Raw genomic sequence first — 16,778 nt, forward strand, 5'->3', positions numbered from 1 at the left:
TCCCCTTTTGTGTAAAGTGTGGGTGAAGACAACCGCCCCCCCCCCGCCCCATCACAGGGGCTGGTAGGACATGTGGTGAATGGAAAGACCTCCAGCTGTGGCAGACTTCCATGATGGGAGGAGCCATTCGAGTGCTGTTGTTTGGCCTCTTCTGGCTTCTTTCTGCAGATCTAATTTCTTCTTTTCCCCTGTAGGTAGTGGACAATAACAGCCACAGCAGATAACATTAACATACCACTAATCTCATGTGGACACTGATAGTTTTTACATGAGATATATTTAATCCTGACTATAACCCAATTTTCAGATAAGGAAAGTGAGCACAGAGAGGTTAAGTAACTTGCACACAGCCACCCACCTAGTACATCCTGAAACTGGGAGTTGAAACCAGGTGTATTCTCATATTAGCTCCAGAGTACATGCATCTAACTACTAAGCTAACCCACTCTGCATTGACATCTGTGAATGGGACATTCCGATGCAGAAGCTGACAGTGGAAGAGCTTTCGCACCCATGCATGGTCCTGTGAAGTTACCAAGTGCAAGACCATAGCTATTTCTAGGACGCGTGGTGCTGGGCCTTGTGTACCTGCCCCTTAGTAGCTGAGCTTGGTCTCTAATCGCCTGCATCACTCCGTGACATTGGACAAGACAGCAGTGAGGGTTTCAAAACCCTTCCAACCTGTTCCAGTCTCCATCTCTCTGCTTTCAGACCCTCCCTAATCCACTGCCCATCTCCCACACAGGACGTTCACCATGGCAATGGCACCCAGCAAACCTTCTACCAGGACCCCAGTGTGCTCTACATCTCCCTGCATCGCCATGACGATGGCAACTTCTTCCCAGGCAGTGGGGCTGTGGATGAGGTAACCCACCACATGTCGGGCCTACCCCTTCCAGCCTCTGTCCCACATGACCCTTTCTCTGCCTCTGTCACAACAAGCTGTGTGATCCTGGGTAGATTGTTTAGCTTCTCTGGATTCTTCATCTGTAAGTGAAGGGGATGCATGAGCTGGTCTTGCAGCACTAGCATCCTGGCATCCCTCGGCTGGGACGCTGCTCTCCTCATGTCTCTCTTGTGTCCCATTTTCCAGGTGGGAGCTGGCAGCGGTGAGGGCTTCAACGTCAACGTGGCCTGGGCCGGAGGTCTGGACCCCCCAATGGGGGATCCTGAGTACCTGACCGCCTTCAGGTAAGTGCTCTGGAGGCCCAGAGGAGGCCCAGCCCGTCAAGGCCACCCTCCGCTGTCCTTTTTCCCAACAGCACCAGGTTGGAGGAATCAGTTGACTTCTCAGCCTGTCCTCATTCAATTACCAGACATTATAAGCCAGGCCCTGAACCAAAGCAAACAAAAGGAACGACACTGTTACACTGACCTCAAGTAGCTTTCAGTCCCAATGGGAAGACAGGAAACAGAATGAAAAAGTCAAAGGGTGCTTTAAAAAGTCACATATCACCAAGAGTGCTGGGTGATGGGCAGAGTGGAGTGAGCAGAACAGCCACATTTAATCAAAGAAAGCTGCCTGGAGGAGGTGGGCTTTGTGCAGAAGATGAAAGACTTAAATTGTGAAGACAGAGGGAAAGCAGATGACGTCCATATAGGGGGAGTTGCTTAACAAAAGCCATTCTAGAAGAGCAGCTTGGGGCTCTGTTGAGGAGCCCTTCTATATTCCAGTTTGGGGGCCCCTCTACCCCATTTGGGAAAAGGGACCCTGGAGGTAGGTCTCCAAATACTTTTCTGGAGATATTTTCCATCAGAGCCAGTTCTGTAGGAGCCCTGGACTGGGTTCCTGGCATCTGCGTGCCCGTAGCCCAGGGCCTTGAAAGACACCAAAATGGACCCTAGAGGTGGGTCAAGGATGGAGGGAGGCAGCTGTTGGGGTGGCTGAGGAGGAGAGGATGGATCTGGGCAGCCCAGGATCTCAAAGTGTAGTCACCCTGGTCAGCTCTCAGGTGGTGAGTGGCGAGGTGTGGTCAACTCAGTCCAAAGTGGGTGGCAACTAAGTACCGAGTGCTTCTAGTCTCTGAGGCTTAGTAGCTTGTCCCTTTCCTGTCACCACGCCCACTGCACTCTACAGACACACACATTTCTCCTCTTTTATTCCCTCTGGTTTCCCATCCTTGGCTTCTTCCTGCCTTGTGCCAGTTACGAGCACTGGGTAGCCGAGTCCCTAGGCTGTGCCAGGGACCTGGGTGGCCAGCCAAGGTCAAGGAAGTCAGGGGGACCCACTAATACTTGTGGGAGATTGGATATCTGGGAGTTCTGAAAACAGGGTGCCCACAGTAAAGTTGGCAGGATCAGGCTGGCTCCAGGTGGGGACCTGTGGCCCCGTCCCCAGCAGCCCTGCACGGTGTGGTGAGCCCTCCTTCTTGCACCCTCACAGGAAGGTCGTGATGCCCATCGCCCGAGAGTTCTCTCCAGATCTGGTCCTGGTGTCGGCTGGGTTTGATGCTGCCGAGGGTCACCCGGCCCCACTGGGTGGCTACCATGTTTCCGCCAAATGTAAGGACGGCCCAGCCCATGGGAATGAGACCTAGGCTGGGAGGGGAGGGCCGCCCAAGGCAAGGGGAAAGCAGCTGGGTCCAGCCCAGGACCGTGAGTATGAGGACTGGGGTATGGCTGCTGGTCCTGGAATTCCCTGGGTTCTCCCAGCCTAGCGAGCCCAGGGCCCTTTCTCATGACCAGCTCTGTTCACCAGGGAAGGCTTGACTGAGTCACCCCCTGGGGACCCAGGAAGCTCAGCCATAGGACTCCCCAACCCTAACTGGGAGTGTCACTCCCAGACTGGGCTGGTAGCTTCTCCTGAGGGAGGAGGAGGAGGAGCAGTGTTCTCAGAACACAGAGGAGCCCACTCAGCCTTCTGGGCCGCAGGTCCTGTAGGGCAGAAAGAGAAGATGGTATGGCTCCGTGAAAAAGAAATCCTGCCGCCATCGCTGCCCCCAGTTCAAGTCCTAGCCCTGACATTCCCTGGCTGCAGACCTGTGCGCAAGTCCCTTAACCTCTCTGAGCCCTGAGTGAGGCATGCTAATAGGTTTTACATGGGACTCTGTGATGGTACTTGGGAAAGTAGAGAGTTTTGCATCTGTGTCATTATTTACAAGGCAAGAAGCAAGCAGGACATAATCTACCTCTCCGCCACCCCAACTCCCTCCTTCCTTCACCCCAACCAACTAGGTTTTGGGTACATGACGCAGCAGCTGATGAGCTTGGCGGGAGGTGCAGTGGTGCTGGCCTTGGAAGGTGGCCATGACCTCACAGCCATCTGTGATGCCTCCGAGGCCTGTGTGGCTGCTCTTCTGGGCAATAAGGTAAGTGGCTCACCCTGCTCCGTGCCTCCATGGGGCAAGGAGCGTGGGGCTCCTTGCTAAGGGCTCCCAGGCGGAGGGGGATGGCCAGGCCTGGGATGGGGGGCAGTGGCCGCCCCTTCCCCAGCTAAGGTGTGGAGCCAGCACTCCCTGCCCAAGGCAGAGCCAGAAGCACACGCCTGTTTGTGCCCCAAAAGCCGGGGCCCTTGGGGTGAGAGAGAGCTGGGCTGTGGGTCCTCGAGACTGGTGGCTGATGTACTCTTTTCTCCTGTAGGTGGATCCCCTCTCAGAAGAAGCCTGGAAACAGAAACCCAACCTCAACGCCATCCGCTCTCTGGAAGCTGTGATCCGGGTGCACAGTGAGTGTGGAGAGAGGGCGCCCACTGACCCCAGACTTGGGAGAAGCTCAGGGGGCTGTCCCCAGTGACCAGGGCCCCTGAGCTTCCACTGCCAGGAGCCCTGGCCTGGAGCCCTGGGGCTGGCCCGGAGTAGGCTTCCTGTACGTTACCTCAGGCGGAATGGCGGGGCAGCTGCCCCAGGAGTAGGTACCCTGGAGCCCTCAGGGAGGACCCAGCAGGGACCACCAGACAGGCTGCCTCAAGACAGGACTGACCTCCCATTTCCAGCCACGGACCCAGGCCAGGGCCAGGTGAACAGCTGCACTCACGCCTTGCTTGCTGAAAGTGCTGGCTCCCACCGTGACCCTCAGTCCCAGCTGCAAGGGACTTGGGACCTCTGCCTGCTTTGGGGGCTGGGTCTGAGAATAATCCCACACTTGGCAAACACCTTAAGTTTTTTTTTTCTTCAGCTCAGCGTCCATGGAGCGCTTTGCCTAAAGACCGTTGATCTGTGCTAGGGATACAAAAATGAAAAAATTAGATTTCCTCACACCTGGGGCTCAGTAGGGGAACGCAGGTAACATAAAAACGCTGCTGAAACTTTGTGCAGAGCCCTCACGCTGGGCCAGGCTCTGGGCGTGTTTCATGGACTTTAATTCTCACAACAGGCAGGGCGGGTGGGTAGCTTGCCGATGGCCATGCAGAGCAGCCGTGGTGACGGCCAGCTCTCCCAGTGCTGTGTCCTTCCCTCCTCCCATCCGCTCCTGTCCTGAGTGCTGGACTGACCATTGCTTGGGGCTGTGCTCCAGGAGGCCAGGGCTCGGGATCTATGAGGTCTCTCCGATTCAGACCCCATCTGGGGAAAAGTAGGCCCTGCTGGTGCTCTTCGGAACCCCGCTCCTATGGGAATAGGTCAGAGGCCACTTCATAGTCACACTGAATCTCCTCTGTCCCCCTTGTCAGGGCTCTGGGGGCCAAGTTGAGGAAGGCATTGTGTTGAGGGTAGAGGCAGGAGAGAGAACCAACCCCAGATTGAGGATCCACCCACTACTCTCAGGCCCGTGGCCTGCGATTGCAGTCTCAGTATCAGTCTAGAAAGTGTGGTGTGGCAGGCTGGAGGAACTTGTTTTCCCTAACCCTTTCTGACTTGGTGTCTTTTCCCAGGTAAATACTGGGGCTGCATGCAGCGCCTGGCCTCCTGTCCAGAGTCCTGGGTGCCCAGGGTGCCAGGAGCCGACGCAGAAGTAGAGGCAGTGACCGCACTGGCATCCCTCTCCGTGGGCATCCTGGCTGAAGAGAGGTAACGCCAGACCCCCCGCCAGCAGCACCCCCACCCCTTGGGCCCTCCCAGCTTGAGGATCCCAGATTCTGGCACGGCCGCCCCAGCCTCCTGAGCCTTCCTGAAGCTGGGCTGAGGCCCTTTCTGCAGCATCTGGCTTTTCCTCCCCCAGGCCCTCAGAGCAGCTGGCGGAGGAGGAAGAACCTATGAATCTCTGAGGCTTTGGAACGGTTCTGCCGGCCCACCCTGCCCTTCAGACCTGGTTCCCTTTTCACCTCTGGCAACAGCACCTGTTCCTAGGGTCTTCAGAGATCCTCTGGGCAGGTAGTTGTGGCCAGAGAACAGCCCCTTGATAGTCACCCTAAGGAGCCCAAGAAGGCCCCTGGGTCTAAGATAGGGACCAAAGAGGACCCTGAGGAGGCAGGCGAGGCAGCCGGTCAGGCCCCAGTAGGGCGCTCCCAAGAACAGAGTCTGCCCCTGTGGGGTCCAGGCCCCTGCTGGGTCCCCATTCCTCAGGACTGCATGGAGGAGGACTGGCTCAGTCGGGCCCACTCATGACCACTATTCTTGGCCCACAGACCCCCGACTTTGCACACAGCCCCAGGCTCCACACAGAAATGTGAACTTGGCCTCAGCCAGGGTAGCCTTTCCTAGGCTCTGAGGGCTGGACTGGGGGGAGGGGGGTGTGTAGGAGGAGTCAAGGGGTCCTGTATCCCTGAGTGCAGAGGGGGTCCTTCCTTCTGCCTGTCTACTCAGATGACTATGGAAGCCCCCCCAGTCCCCTGCCACCACCACCGGGCAGTGAAACAAAGCTCCCTCAGGAGCAGTCATCGGTAGGCCTCCCTTCCGGTCCCTGCCCCTGCCAGAGGCCCCCCTACGTCGACCATCTCAGTGCCCTGGTGGAGCGGACGGGTGCTCTTGGAGTTCTGTGCTTCCTGATCCAATGGTGCCAAACCCTCATCTCCCCTCAGAAGCACAGCGTGACCCCCAGGGATCCCTCGGTCACTGCCCTCCTCCAGGAATGTTCTCTTCTTGGGGTCTCCCCCACCCCAGTTCTGACTCCTGCCCCATATAGGACTAGCTTGGCTGAGGGGAAAGGGGGTGGGAGAGTAGATGCAAGACATGGGGGAGGGGAGGCTGCCCTGGCAAAGTCAAGGCTTCTGGGGTCCAGGCCTGGGGCCAAGTAAAGCGAGTGTATGCGTATGTGTGTGTCTGTGTGCGGACATATATGTGTCTTCCCTACGACTATGACACCCTGTGTATGTATGCATGTTTTTTGTAAAAAAGAAAAAAAAAGGGAAAAAAAATCTGAACAATAAATGTTTTATTTGCTTTAAAGGTGCATGTGATAGGGCATGCCAGCGATGAGGGGTGTGCAGTGGGCACACAGCGCCACGGCACAGCGTGCAGCATCTGATTCAATGTGGAGGAGAAGGGACCAGCCCCCCTCCAGCTCCTCGCCCTTTGTGGCCGTGGTCCTGCAGGAAGAATTGTTCTGAACACACCCTAGCTGCCCCTGCCTGCCCCACCTGGGGTAAGAAAGAGGCGGCAGCTTTGGGCTGAGTCCATAGAGGGCCCCCCGGGAGTGGGGGTGGATATAGAGTCGCTCAGACCTGGCTCACTAAGTCACCCCACACAGTCATCAATCAGACTTACCTGGGTTCCAGTCCCAGCTGGGAGATCAGATATGTTATTGTCACCTCTTGGGGCCTCTGTTTACCAGTTAAAAGTCTCCCAAAATAGATACTGTTTTTGGTTTCTGCTCTAAAGCACCATGACTTCTTAAGTGTATACTGAGCCTCAAAGAGAGAGCGGGTAAGGCAGCAGGCCCGGACAGGCTCACCAGTGCAAGCAGAGGCGACGGAGCCAGGGCAGCCTGCGCCTGTCTTTGTGGGTCTGATTGGGCCGGGCTTCTCCAGCCCACAGGAGCAGAGCCGCCTTACCTCAGACCTGGCCCCAAGCCCCCACAGCCTGGGGGAGTATGAAGGGAAGCGGGTTTATCCCCCTCCCATCTGTCCTCGCCTCTTGGGTGACTGACACTAAATCCCATGGTATGGCTGAGGCTGTACCCGTGAGCATCTTGGCCCTGGCTGGGGCTGTGCCAAGAGTTGGAGAGGAGAGCCAAGCTGGTGGGTTCCCCCACGCCAAGGGGACCAGAGGGGAAGAGCCTCCAGCCCCGGAGACACCAACCCCTCCCCTGCCCACCAGGGCACAATGTGAGCTAAGGGAACGGCTTCATGAGGTAACTGGAGACCCAGCCCCACCAGCCTTCCTGCCCCCTGCCCCCCCACCCCAAGAAACAGCTAGAGGCTGTCTGATACAAATGGTCGCTGTATTTCTGCTAAAGTGACAGTGACACAGATAAGGCAAAGAGCTGAGGGGGTGGACACAGGTGGGGAAGGGGTAGACCGTGCAAAATGACAACCTAACATAAAAAGACACGTGTACCAGTAGTCCCTTCCCTCTGAGTTAGGTGAGCCCTTGGGCTAGTGTCTGGGTGGAGAGCCGATTTTGCCCTTCAGAAGGGAGAGGAAAAAAGATACAAGCCCTAGGTGAGGGGCAATGACAAGGGGCAGGAGTTGGTGGGGGGCATCGCATGGCCGGGGGTGTTCTGGGTGATCCGGGTGTGACCAGGGGCAGGTGTGAGAAGGGGGCGTGGAAACGCAGGGCTGGAGGTGCGTAGGCACAGGTCTGAGTGGTCCTTTCAGCCTACATCATGCTGCCCCCTCCTGAAGCCCTTCTGGGGGCAGAAGCACCTTCCCCAAGACCCTTCATCTGGCCTCATTTGGGGAGTCCTGCTCTGAGGGGTGTGGTGCGTGTAAGAGGGAGGACTTGGGTGCTGGAGAGGATGGCTGAGCCTAGCACACTCGTGGGAGATCAGCTCTGTGTGGAACAGGGACCCCAAATTCTCTGCCCAAGTCCCAAAGACCCTTGGGGGAACAACAGGATGGGGTGCTGGGGTTGGGGACTGAGGTCTCTACTAGAGACCCCTTTCTTGACCTGACCTTCCCAGGTTCCGCCCCAGCCTGAAGGAGAATTCCTGGGGTGGCAGTGAACAAGCCGCCTGCCCCCTGCCCCCAGGCATAGGTCAAGGCCTCTTTGCTCCTTCACTGGTACCCTGGCCCTGCTTACAAAGGTTCCTCACTGAGTGCTAAGAAAATAGATCCATTTGAAAAAGGTTCCCTCCAGCCAGGCCAATGAGGAGCAACATGGCAGGACGCCTTTCTACCATATGCAGGTCTCCCCCAAAGTAGATGGGACAACTTCCTGGGAGACCAAAGTCTTCCTGCTATGTATTTTCTGCCACGGTTCTGGGGTCCCCCAGGGGTGAGGCAGTGCCCGATGTCTCAGAAGCTGAGTCCAGGTCCTGAGGACCCCAGGGTGCAGAGACCTCACCCCCTGGGTCAAAAGTCGCTAAGGATGCTGATATCAGCAAAGTCAGCCCGGTAGCGGTGAGCATAGAGGCTGAGCAGGAAGGCCCACTTGAAGGCAATGAAGCTCCAGACGCAGGACAGGTAGTAGCTGTTGGGGTCGGTGAGGCCTGCAGGGGAGAGGAGCCGGACTGTGACTCGAGAGGCCTTGCCCTTTCCCAGCCCCGATCCCACAAGCCTGGGGGCACCTCTCCCCAACCTCCAACAGAGGCCGAACCAATCCTACAGAGACACTGAATATGACACGTCAGAGTTTGCGCGCAGCAGGCAGTGCCAGTCACAGGTGTGTAGCATCTAGTCTGCTTTTGTCACTTTTACCCTAGGCCACTTGCAACAGGCTTTCGCATCAGATTCCCTAGGGGCAGGGACAAAAGCCTTTGGCTCCTTGCCAGTTGCAGCCAGCAGGGGGCACTCCCACCCCACCACACAGTGCTTCAAGGAGCCTGCAGGGTGCATTGTGCTCAGTACTTGTCAAGCATTTCTTTGAACCCTTCCAACCCAGGGGATGGGTACTCTTGTTCAACTCACTTTAACAGCGAGAAAACCCAGGCACAGGTGGTTACGTGATGTGCCCAGTCCTTGGATGTAAGCTTTGGGACCGGACCGGAGTCTTGGTCCACTCCGGAGCCCCACATCGGCCCGCCCACACCTCCCCCTCCAGAACCGGCCCTCACTCTGGTGCCCGGTGATGGCCAGCGCCAGGAAGGTGCAGAAGGTGGCAATGGAGACAGCCGAGAAGAGGACACCCACGAAGAAAAAGCCACGCAGCCCCTTGAGCCAGGTCCTCCAGTAATCCTGCATGTACATCACGTGTGTCACTAGGACCCACAGCGCCAGCACACCTGTGGGACAGACTTGGTCAGAGGGACAGACAGCAGTTCCCCTCTCCTCTTCCCTGCCTCCAGCCGTGGACCCCGGGGACCCCCAGGGCCCTTAAGGGCCCTGATAGGTCAGACCAGTATTGCATAATAATACTAAGATGGTGTTGGTCTCTTCAGTCTCATTCTCTGCTAACATCACTAGGACCTGAATGCAAAAGTAGATAAGAGAATCCATCTCTTATTAAGCCACACAGTAAAGAGGTTGGCAAAAATAGAAAACCATACCATTCTCCCTAACTTTTTGTTTGTTTTGGAAAACAAGATTACTTCCCCCTCCATACACATACAATGTTACTTGTGTTAATGCAATGCTATTTTTAATATTACTTTTAAATCCTTAAAAATGTTCTGAGCTTTAATTTCTAATATGGTACATATTGATAGATCTAACCCATATCAACAAAATTTTCTTGGTGTTTCACTCCCTTTCGAGAGTGTAAAGAGGTCGTGAAATTGTAAAGTTTGAGGAGCGCTGCAGTCCAGCCTGCTTTTCCAGGGACTTCCCGCTCTGTGAGGGCCACAGATGTGGGGAGCAGCCCTTCCGCCCTGATGCCCCTCTGCCCGCCCCACAGGGGCCACAACCTCAAAGTTTCAAGACCCTGCTCGTGGCCATACTCCATGTCACTCCCCCCAGTTTGCTGCAAAGGGCAGGCCAGACATCCCCAGCCTGTCCTGGGCCCACCCTCTGGGCCTGGCTGGGCACTTCTCCTACAAGGCCAGCTGCTGCTCAGCCGATACAATGAGCGCGCTCTGTGCCAGGCCGTTCCTGCCTCACAGCCCAAAGACTGGAACAAATATCAGTTCCACTGGCAAGGGTCTGGAACAGGCCTGCAAGGTCCCCGTAAGAGAGGAGTGAGGAAAGGGGCAGGGCCGGCCGCCAGCCTGGTGGGTGTGGGCCACACAGGCTGGGGGTCCTCGGAGGCAGAAGACCTGTGCAAGTGTGCACCGGAAGGATGGGCATCTGGTTGGAGAAAGTGGTTGGTTATCTGTGGCAAGAAAGAGAAGAAAGGGAAGTTGACAGAGAGGTGGGGGTGAGACAAGTGCTTTGACTGGGTCTGTGATGTTTTCTTTCTTAGGCTGGGTGGGTAGGAGTGTAAGAGAGTTTGTTAAATGATCTATCCTTTTTCACATGCCCAAACTATTTCATAATTTTTTTTCTTTAAGTTAGGGAAAACAAAAGGCAAAGGGGAGCATCATCAGGGAACTATGCTCTGGTTACCAGCTGAGATGTTGTCACAATTCAGGCAGCCTGGCAAGGGACAAAAACCACGAGACTGCGAGCCAGGAAGCCTGGGGCCTGGCACTGTTGTGCCGCTCGTGACCTCTCCGAGCCTTACCGTTTCAAATCTAAAAATGGGCAAGCCCAAAGGTCCCGCCGGTATGGAAACTTGGCGACTCGAGGTTCCAGCCCAGTGAGGGTGCAGCCCGCCAACCCCTGCGGCTCCCCCCGCCACGCCGTTTCACCCACACTCTCCCAGCTCTGCCCCTGCCCGCCCCAACCTTCCTCCGGGGCTGAGGGCCTGGAACGTGGGTCCCTCCTCCCCTGAGATCAGGATGAGCCCAGACAAGCCTCCCTCCATCCAGCCAAGGCAGAAAGTGGGAGCGGGCCCGAGGTGGACAGGGCAGCAACCCCACAGCTTCAGCCTACATCTTACGTGGTCTGGACTGTGGGCCAGCCACCCTTCCCGCACTTTCCCTATCTTCGCCCAGGCATCCTAAGTGTTCATCTGGGGGAGCCGTTTGGTTTCATAAAGGGCCCTAAGGAGGAGACATTGTCACTGAGTGCATTTGAGGAACAGTCAGTCACCCGAGCCCTTGTCTGGGACTGCCTCAGTTGTCATGTGTCTCTTTAATATGCCACGGAGGGGCTGGAGTAGAAGAGCTCTAAGATCCTTTGCCACTGAAAGATTCTAGAAGCTGGCTCAGGAGAAAAATAAAGAGGTCAGAGCAACTCCTCTGTGACTCAGCAATTTCTGGGTTAGGAAATGCTGAAACAGGGGCCTATGGAAATGCCTCTCTTAGTCCACTGGCCATGCTCCAGCAATGTCCCCAAAACACCCACCCCCACATACACCCATGTACCCAAAAGGGCTGAGCAGGAGGAAGAGGAGCGTGGCCATCTTGGGTGTTTCAGGTCCCAGTTCTTTGTTAATAAGCAGGTATAGCCTTCCTTACCTCTCACTTCCCCTGCACATAGGCCTCACCTCCAGAGAAACACAAGCCAAGTCGGGGGGCCAGTCCATTCTCACCCACCCTGGCACTCACCCCTTTCCGTGGAAGAGAGACCTCCCCCGCCAATTCCACCCAAAGGTGTTCACTGGTCCCCTCAAGCAGGAGGCAACTGTCCCTCAGCCCTGCTCCCTTCCCTAGGATACTCTGGGTGCCAGGACACGTGGTCTGCACAGTTCAGCACAGAATGGATAGGTTCCCAGGCCCACCCACCTGTATGTCCCTGCCAGACCTCACCCCCCACTCCACCCAACTGCTTCACTCAGGGCTCATAAACAGGCCAAGGGCAAGCGAAACTGTCCCCAGCAGCTCAGTTGGAGGTGAGGAGAAGCCCAGGAGAACGCAGAGGGAAATGCAGACAAGCGGGACACACGCCGGGCCTGGGCCCTGCTGTGTTCTTACACCCGTGCCCTCCACCCCTGCCCTGGAGAAAAGCAAGGCCCAAGCCCCAGGGGTCCCCTTGCTCGTGGTGGGAAGAATACAGAGCCATTTCGATTCCTGGGGCAACTTTTCTACTCTTGTTCTCTTTTCTTGTCTGCTAGATGTAGATCAGGAGTGTGTGTTTCCCCAGGGTTCCCACAGCAAAACAATTTCTTCTGCAATGTCTTTCCTCCAAGCCTCCTCTTCCCAGACACCACCAGGATGGGAGAAAGCAGGACTCCACCTGTGAATACTCTTCCTGCTGGATCCAGGGGCTCCGCGCTCACCCTGACCCAGAAACCAGCATCCACATCGGCCACTCTCTGGTACCTAGAGACAAGGAACACACTAGGGCTGCCTTCTGGTGACTCGGCAGTTTCTGAGCTAAAAAATGCCAAGTCAGAAGTGGGTGCTCACAAGTCAGTAAATCTGCTGATGATTCACCCCCAAAAGAGGAAGAAGTCTGACTGGCTACAGACTTCTCGGAGCCCCCTCAGTGTGGAGAGGGCACGTGCGTAGCTCTGGCCTGGCAGGCCCTCCCTCGCCCCACCACAGCACCAGCACCAGCACCAGCACCAGCACCAGCACCAGCACCAGCACCAGCACCCGCAGGCAACTTTGGCTCTTCCATGGCTACCTCCTGGCTGTCCAAGGCCAGACTGTCAGAGACGTACCAGGACCCTGCTCCAGCTGGTTGTTGCCCTAGTGCCTCCCCTGCAGGCAACTCCACAACTGGCCTGCCTCAGAGGGAAGCCTGCGGCAAGGGAGAGGGCAGAATTTGGGTCAGAGGAAAACCCCCGGACTCCCTGGAGCACAAACCAGAGGGCCTGTTTCATGGCTCTCCAACAGGCAGCTGTGAGAAGAATGAGAGAGGACACAAATTTGCAACATTTCAGACCTAAGGCCGGGGTGGGGGTGGGGGGGGTGGTCTCTGAGACCATCTCCTTCACTGGCATCTCCTCCCACTCCTTAAAGATAAAGAAACTGAGGCCCAGGAGGACTCGGTGGGCCCAAGGTCACGCAGATAGCTAGGGCTCTGACCCAAGGATGGCCCTCCGTCCTCTCCCCAACCAGCCCCTCATCTCAGGTCTTATCTGTGCAACCAGAGGGCCTGGCCTGAAGACACCGCCTTTCCGAGGGGAAAGCAGCAGGGCAGACAAGAAACAGGAAAAAATTGTAAGGAGAAGAGAACCAGGAGAACCAGGAGAAACGGGGTAGATGGTGACAGTGCAGGGGTGGGGGGTGGAGAGGAGTCAGGGGTCAGTAGACAGGTGAGCAGAGGTGGCCTAGCTGTCCCCAGAGAGGAAAGAAAGCCGCAGGTGGTGGGACATCCAGGCAGGCACAAGAGCATCCCAGCCAGGGCACCCACCACCCTTCCTTGGTGACTCCCCAGTGCTATGATTGGCATCGCTTAGGCTGGGGCTATGTATGCCCCCTTATAAGGTAGAACGCTCACCTCCCATTCCTTCTCTACTCGGGGATGGCTCTCAGTAAGCTCAGGGGCAATGAGTAAATATGTCATTAGTCCATTTAGGGCTCTTTGGGCAGAGGGTTTTGGTAATGGAATAAGATCATCATATGTAAAACCATTATCCTTACATGTATTCCACCCCCCCCCCCAAGTTCATTTCCTACATATACTATTTCTTGTAGCTGTGTAACCCGGACAAGCTATTTATTTACTCCAAGCCTCAGTTTAAGCCTTATCTGTAGCACGGGCACAATAATAATGCCTATTTCACAGGACTGTAGTAAGGGTTAAATGAGAGGATGGAAGCAGATTGCTTAACACAGCGCCTGATGCATACAAAGCATTAAAAAAAAAAAAAAGTCAGCAAGCAGAATGTTTCATCTTCACACCAGTTTTACAACACAGAGAGGTTAATGAAATGCCCAAAGGGTGCACAGCGGGTACAGATCACTGGTGAGCACCTTCCACCTGAGCACTGCTTTTCTCACTCTGGTCCTTGCCTCCCCTTCTTCCCTCCTTGAGGCACAGAAAGGGCAGCCAGGGGTGGGGAGTGGGGGGTGTTTAGCAGATTATTGGGAGAGAAGCCGCGGCACAAGGGTGGCAAAGAGACACCAACGTGGTGGAAACAGAATGCCCAGTTTCCATCAAATCCCTAGCGTGCTCCTCCAGGTCTCCACTGAGGACTCTGCTCGGGTACGGTCCAACTAGAAGGAGGCAGGTGGGCTTCCCCAGGCACCCCCAGCCCTCCTTTCCACTTACCCCTCCTTTGCCCTCACCCTAGTTCCCAAGGAAGAAGTGACTGGGGCTCCGGACCCTCCAAAACAGGTGTTTGGGTGTTTGTGGGGGTAGGGGGCGGTTCACACTTAGCGCAGGGAGGAGGCTGTCATAGGGCGGCGGGCGGATGCGATCCCACAGGCGTGTGCAAACCCGAGAGGTGGGACGCTGGCACCCGGGGTAGCGCCGGGGCTCGGAGGGCATCGGGTGCCGGGGGCATCGGGTGCCAAAGGCACCCGGAGAATGCTCGGGCCGCGGGAGGCCCGCGCTGCCAACGGATGTTTTTGGGTAAACACCCCACCCGCTCCCCGGGGAAGCGCCGCTCGCGAGGAGCCTTGGGAGCAGAGCGCCTCCCCGCCAACCCCCCGCGCCCCCCTGCAGCCCCGCAATCCAGCCCCAGAGCCCCCCGCGCCTCGGGGTACCTGCGAGTCCGCCCATAGCCGCTGTCCCCGGCTGGCTGTAGACCACCGTCCAGACGAGGAAAATGGAGAAGCCAGCTACGGAGCTGAGGCCAGAGTAGGCGGCGCGAAGGCCGAGCTGCAGGCGAGACGGGGCCATGGGCTGCGGGCGCCGGGCGTGAGGGCGAGCACAAGGGAGAGTCACAGGTGCAGGGCCCGGATCCGGAGCCGAAGCCGGGAGCCGCCAGCCGCCCGGTGCTCCGCCCAGGCCCACCCCCTGCGCCGCCTGCACAGCGCCCTCCCCGGCCGGAGGCCGGCCGCGCCCGGAGCCGCAGACCGTGCGTCCCGAGTTTGGCACCACCAGGTCTTTGGGCTGTCTGATACGCAGGGGGATACCTGGTAAAAAGACAGATTCCGAGTTTATCCTGAGACCTAACTTACCAGACTATTTGGATACGGGCGGGGAGCGGCCATACATGTTTATAGAAACCAGCTGCGGTGACTGCTTTTAAAATTTAACGTCTGAATAGGAGACACGTTCCCGTTTAAAATTTGAGATTTAAATTTCTCGTTAAAAATTAAAACATAAAAATTAAGAAACGTGAAAGTACACAATAAGTATGATTCCTTCCATCCTGCCCTTATCAGCCAGGTTCCCTCCCAGACTTCCTTTAAGCATCCTCAGAAGGTACTTCACACTAAAGTTTGAGAATCCCTGCCACCACCACCTTCTAACCTTGATACCTGCCTGACCCTCACTGACAGCTGTCCTTTCCTTTCATCTCCAGAAGCCTCATTCTGCCGCCCTCCCCCTGCCCTCTTCCCGCAATCCCAAATCACTACCAAACATCACCTCCATCCTCAGAATCAGACAATTCTAGAGAGTGGAAACTATAGCAGGAATATATTGAGCTCCTAACGCAGGTCCAGCTTCCTGCCTGGAGCTGGAAGGGAAAACCCCATCTGGCACAGAGTCCTCAAAGCGCTTGGAATCTAGCTGTGGAGGCCCATCACATACCTGCACAGAATAAGTTGCCAGTATCCCTTGTACTCATTTCTTTTTGCTGCTATAACAAATTACTACGAATTTAATGGCTTAACATAACAGACATTTATGATCTTATGGTTCTGTAGACCCAAGAGTAAGTCTCCCTGGGCTAATGCGAAAAAGATGGCAGGACTGCCCTCCTGGAGGCTCCAGGGGAAAAGCCAGTTTCTTGCCTTTTCCAGCTTCTAGAGCCAACCACATCCCTTCATCTTCAAGCTAGTACACCACATCACTTTGACCTCTGCTTCTGTGGTCACATCTCCTCCTCTCTCACTGACTCTGCTCCCTCCCTCTTGTCCCTTATAAGGACCCTGGTGATTAAGAATCTAGATAATCCAAAATAATTTCTCAATTATTAGGGGAAATTTCTCAATTGTTGTAAGGAATCATACTTCTTGTATACTTTCATGTTTCTTAACGTGATCTCAATAAGGATCTCAAAATCCTTAATCACATCAGCAAAATCTCTTTTGTCATATAAAGTAATATATTCACAAGTTCTGGGGGCTAGGACATGGACATTGGGGGGGGCATTGTTCTGCCTACCACGCCCTTCTGGAATTAAACTCCACGAGCAGGGACTGTACCATGTTTGTTCACATCAACGCCTAGATGAGTGCCTGGCACATAGTAGTCTCTTAATAAACATTTTTTAAATAAATGAAGGCGAGTGAATAAAGGTAAGCATTAAGTAACAATCATGCACATGAAATCTAGGCAGAGCATGATTAATTCATTGCCAAATGAGTGATGTAAACCAGTGTAAATAAACCCCATTTGCCTCGTTTCAGAATAGTCCAGGAGCTTCTTAAGAAAGAAAAGACCCCAGACTCTGCTCCAAGCCCATTACATTTGAATCTTGGAAATACACACACACACACACACACACACACACGGGCACACGCGCACACACATATTTTTTAATGAGAAGTGATTTTAATGTGGTGAGCTCAGAAACCAGCTCTCCCCTGGGGGCTGCTGATGGAGAGAGTGAGAGCTGGCCGTTCAGAGGTGGGAGCAAGCCCCAGGGTCCAGAGTGCACTGCCAGGGACAGCTTCGGAGCTGGCCGGCTGGGATAACACTGCAGACAGTGGGAACGGCATGTGCATAGACAGCACAGAGGCAAGAAATAACATGTCAGGTTGGGAATTTGTAAGTAGTTTGTGGTCTGTGGGTGGAGCGGTGGGTTTTGAAGTTAGAAATG

At 55.5% G+C, this 16,778-nt stretch overlaps 2 protein-coding genes across 2 annotated transcripts in view; one reads left to right on the forward strand and one right to left on the reverse strand.

The window, feature by feature from the left end:
* HDAC7 (histone deacetylase 7) overlaps positions 1-6,009 on the forward strand; it is a 35,133-nt gene extending 29,124 nt beyond the window's left edge. The window contains exons 20-26 of the mRNA XM_054591184.1: positions 746-865; positions 1,094-1,191; positions 2,384-2,502; positions 3,175-3,308; positions 3,580-3,664; positions 4,808-4,943; positions 5,095-6,009. Of these exons, the coding sequence (XP_054447159.1) occupies positions 746-865; positions 1,094-1,191; positions 2,384-2,502; positions 3,175-3,308; positions 3,580-3,664; positions 4,808-4,943; positions 5,095-5,140 (738 nt within the window). The 3' untranslated portion in view covers positions 5,141-6,009. The remainder of the gene's footprint in view (positions 1-745; positions 866-1,093; positions 1,192-2,383; positions 2,503-3,174; positions 3,309-3,579; positions 3,665-4,807; positions 4,944-5,094) is intronic.
* A 1,244-nt stretch (positions 6,010-7,253) lies between these two features.
* On the reverse strand, positions 7,254-14,792 carry SLC48A1 (solute carrier family 48 member 1). The gene is made up of 3 exons (XM_054591185.1): positions 14,551-14,792; positions 9,028-9,195; positions 7,254-8,463 (listed from the first exon to the last, which is right to left on the reverse strand). The coding sequence occupies exons 1-3, from the start codon at positions 14,684-14,686 to the stop codon at positions 8,327-8,329; spliced, it is 441 nt and encodes a 146-aa protein (XP_054447160.1). The 5' UTR covers positions 14,687-14,792; the 3' UTR covers positions 7,254-8,326.
* Between the last annotated feature and the right edge of the window lie 1,986 nt (positions 14,793-16,778).

Source organism: Pteronotus mesoamericanus, unplaced genomic scaffold, assembly GCF_021234165.1.
Source record: "Pteronotus mesoamericanus isolate MK-2021 breed Mesoamerican mustached bat unplaced genomic scaffold, CSHL_Meso_final scaffold_21, whole genome shotgun sequence".
In the NCBI taxonomy this organism is placed as follows: Eukaryota; Metazoa; Chordata; class Mammalia; order Chiroptera; family Mormoopidae; genus Pteronotus; species Pteronotus mesoamericanus.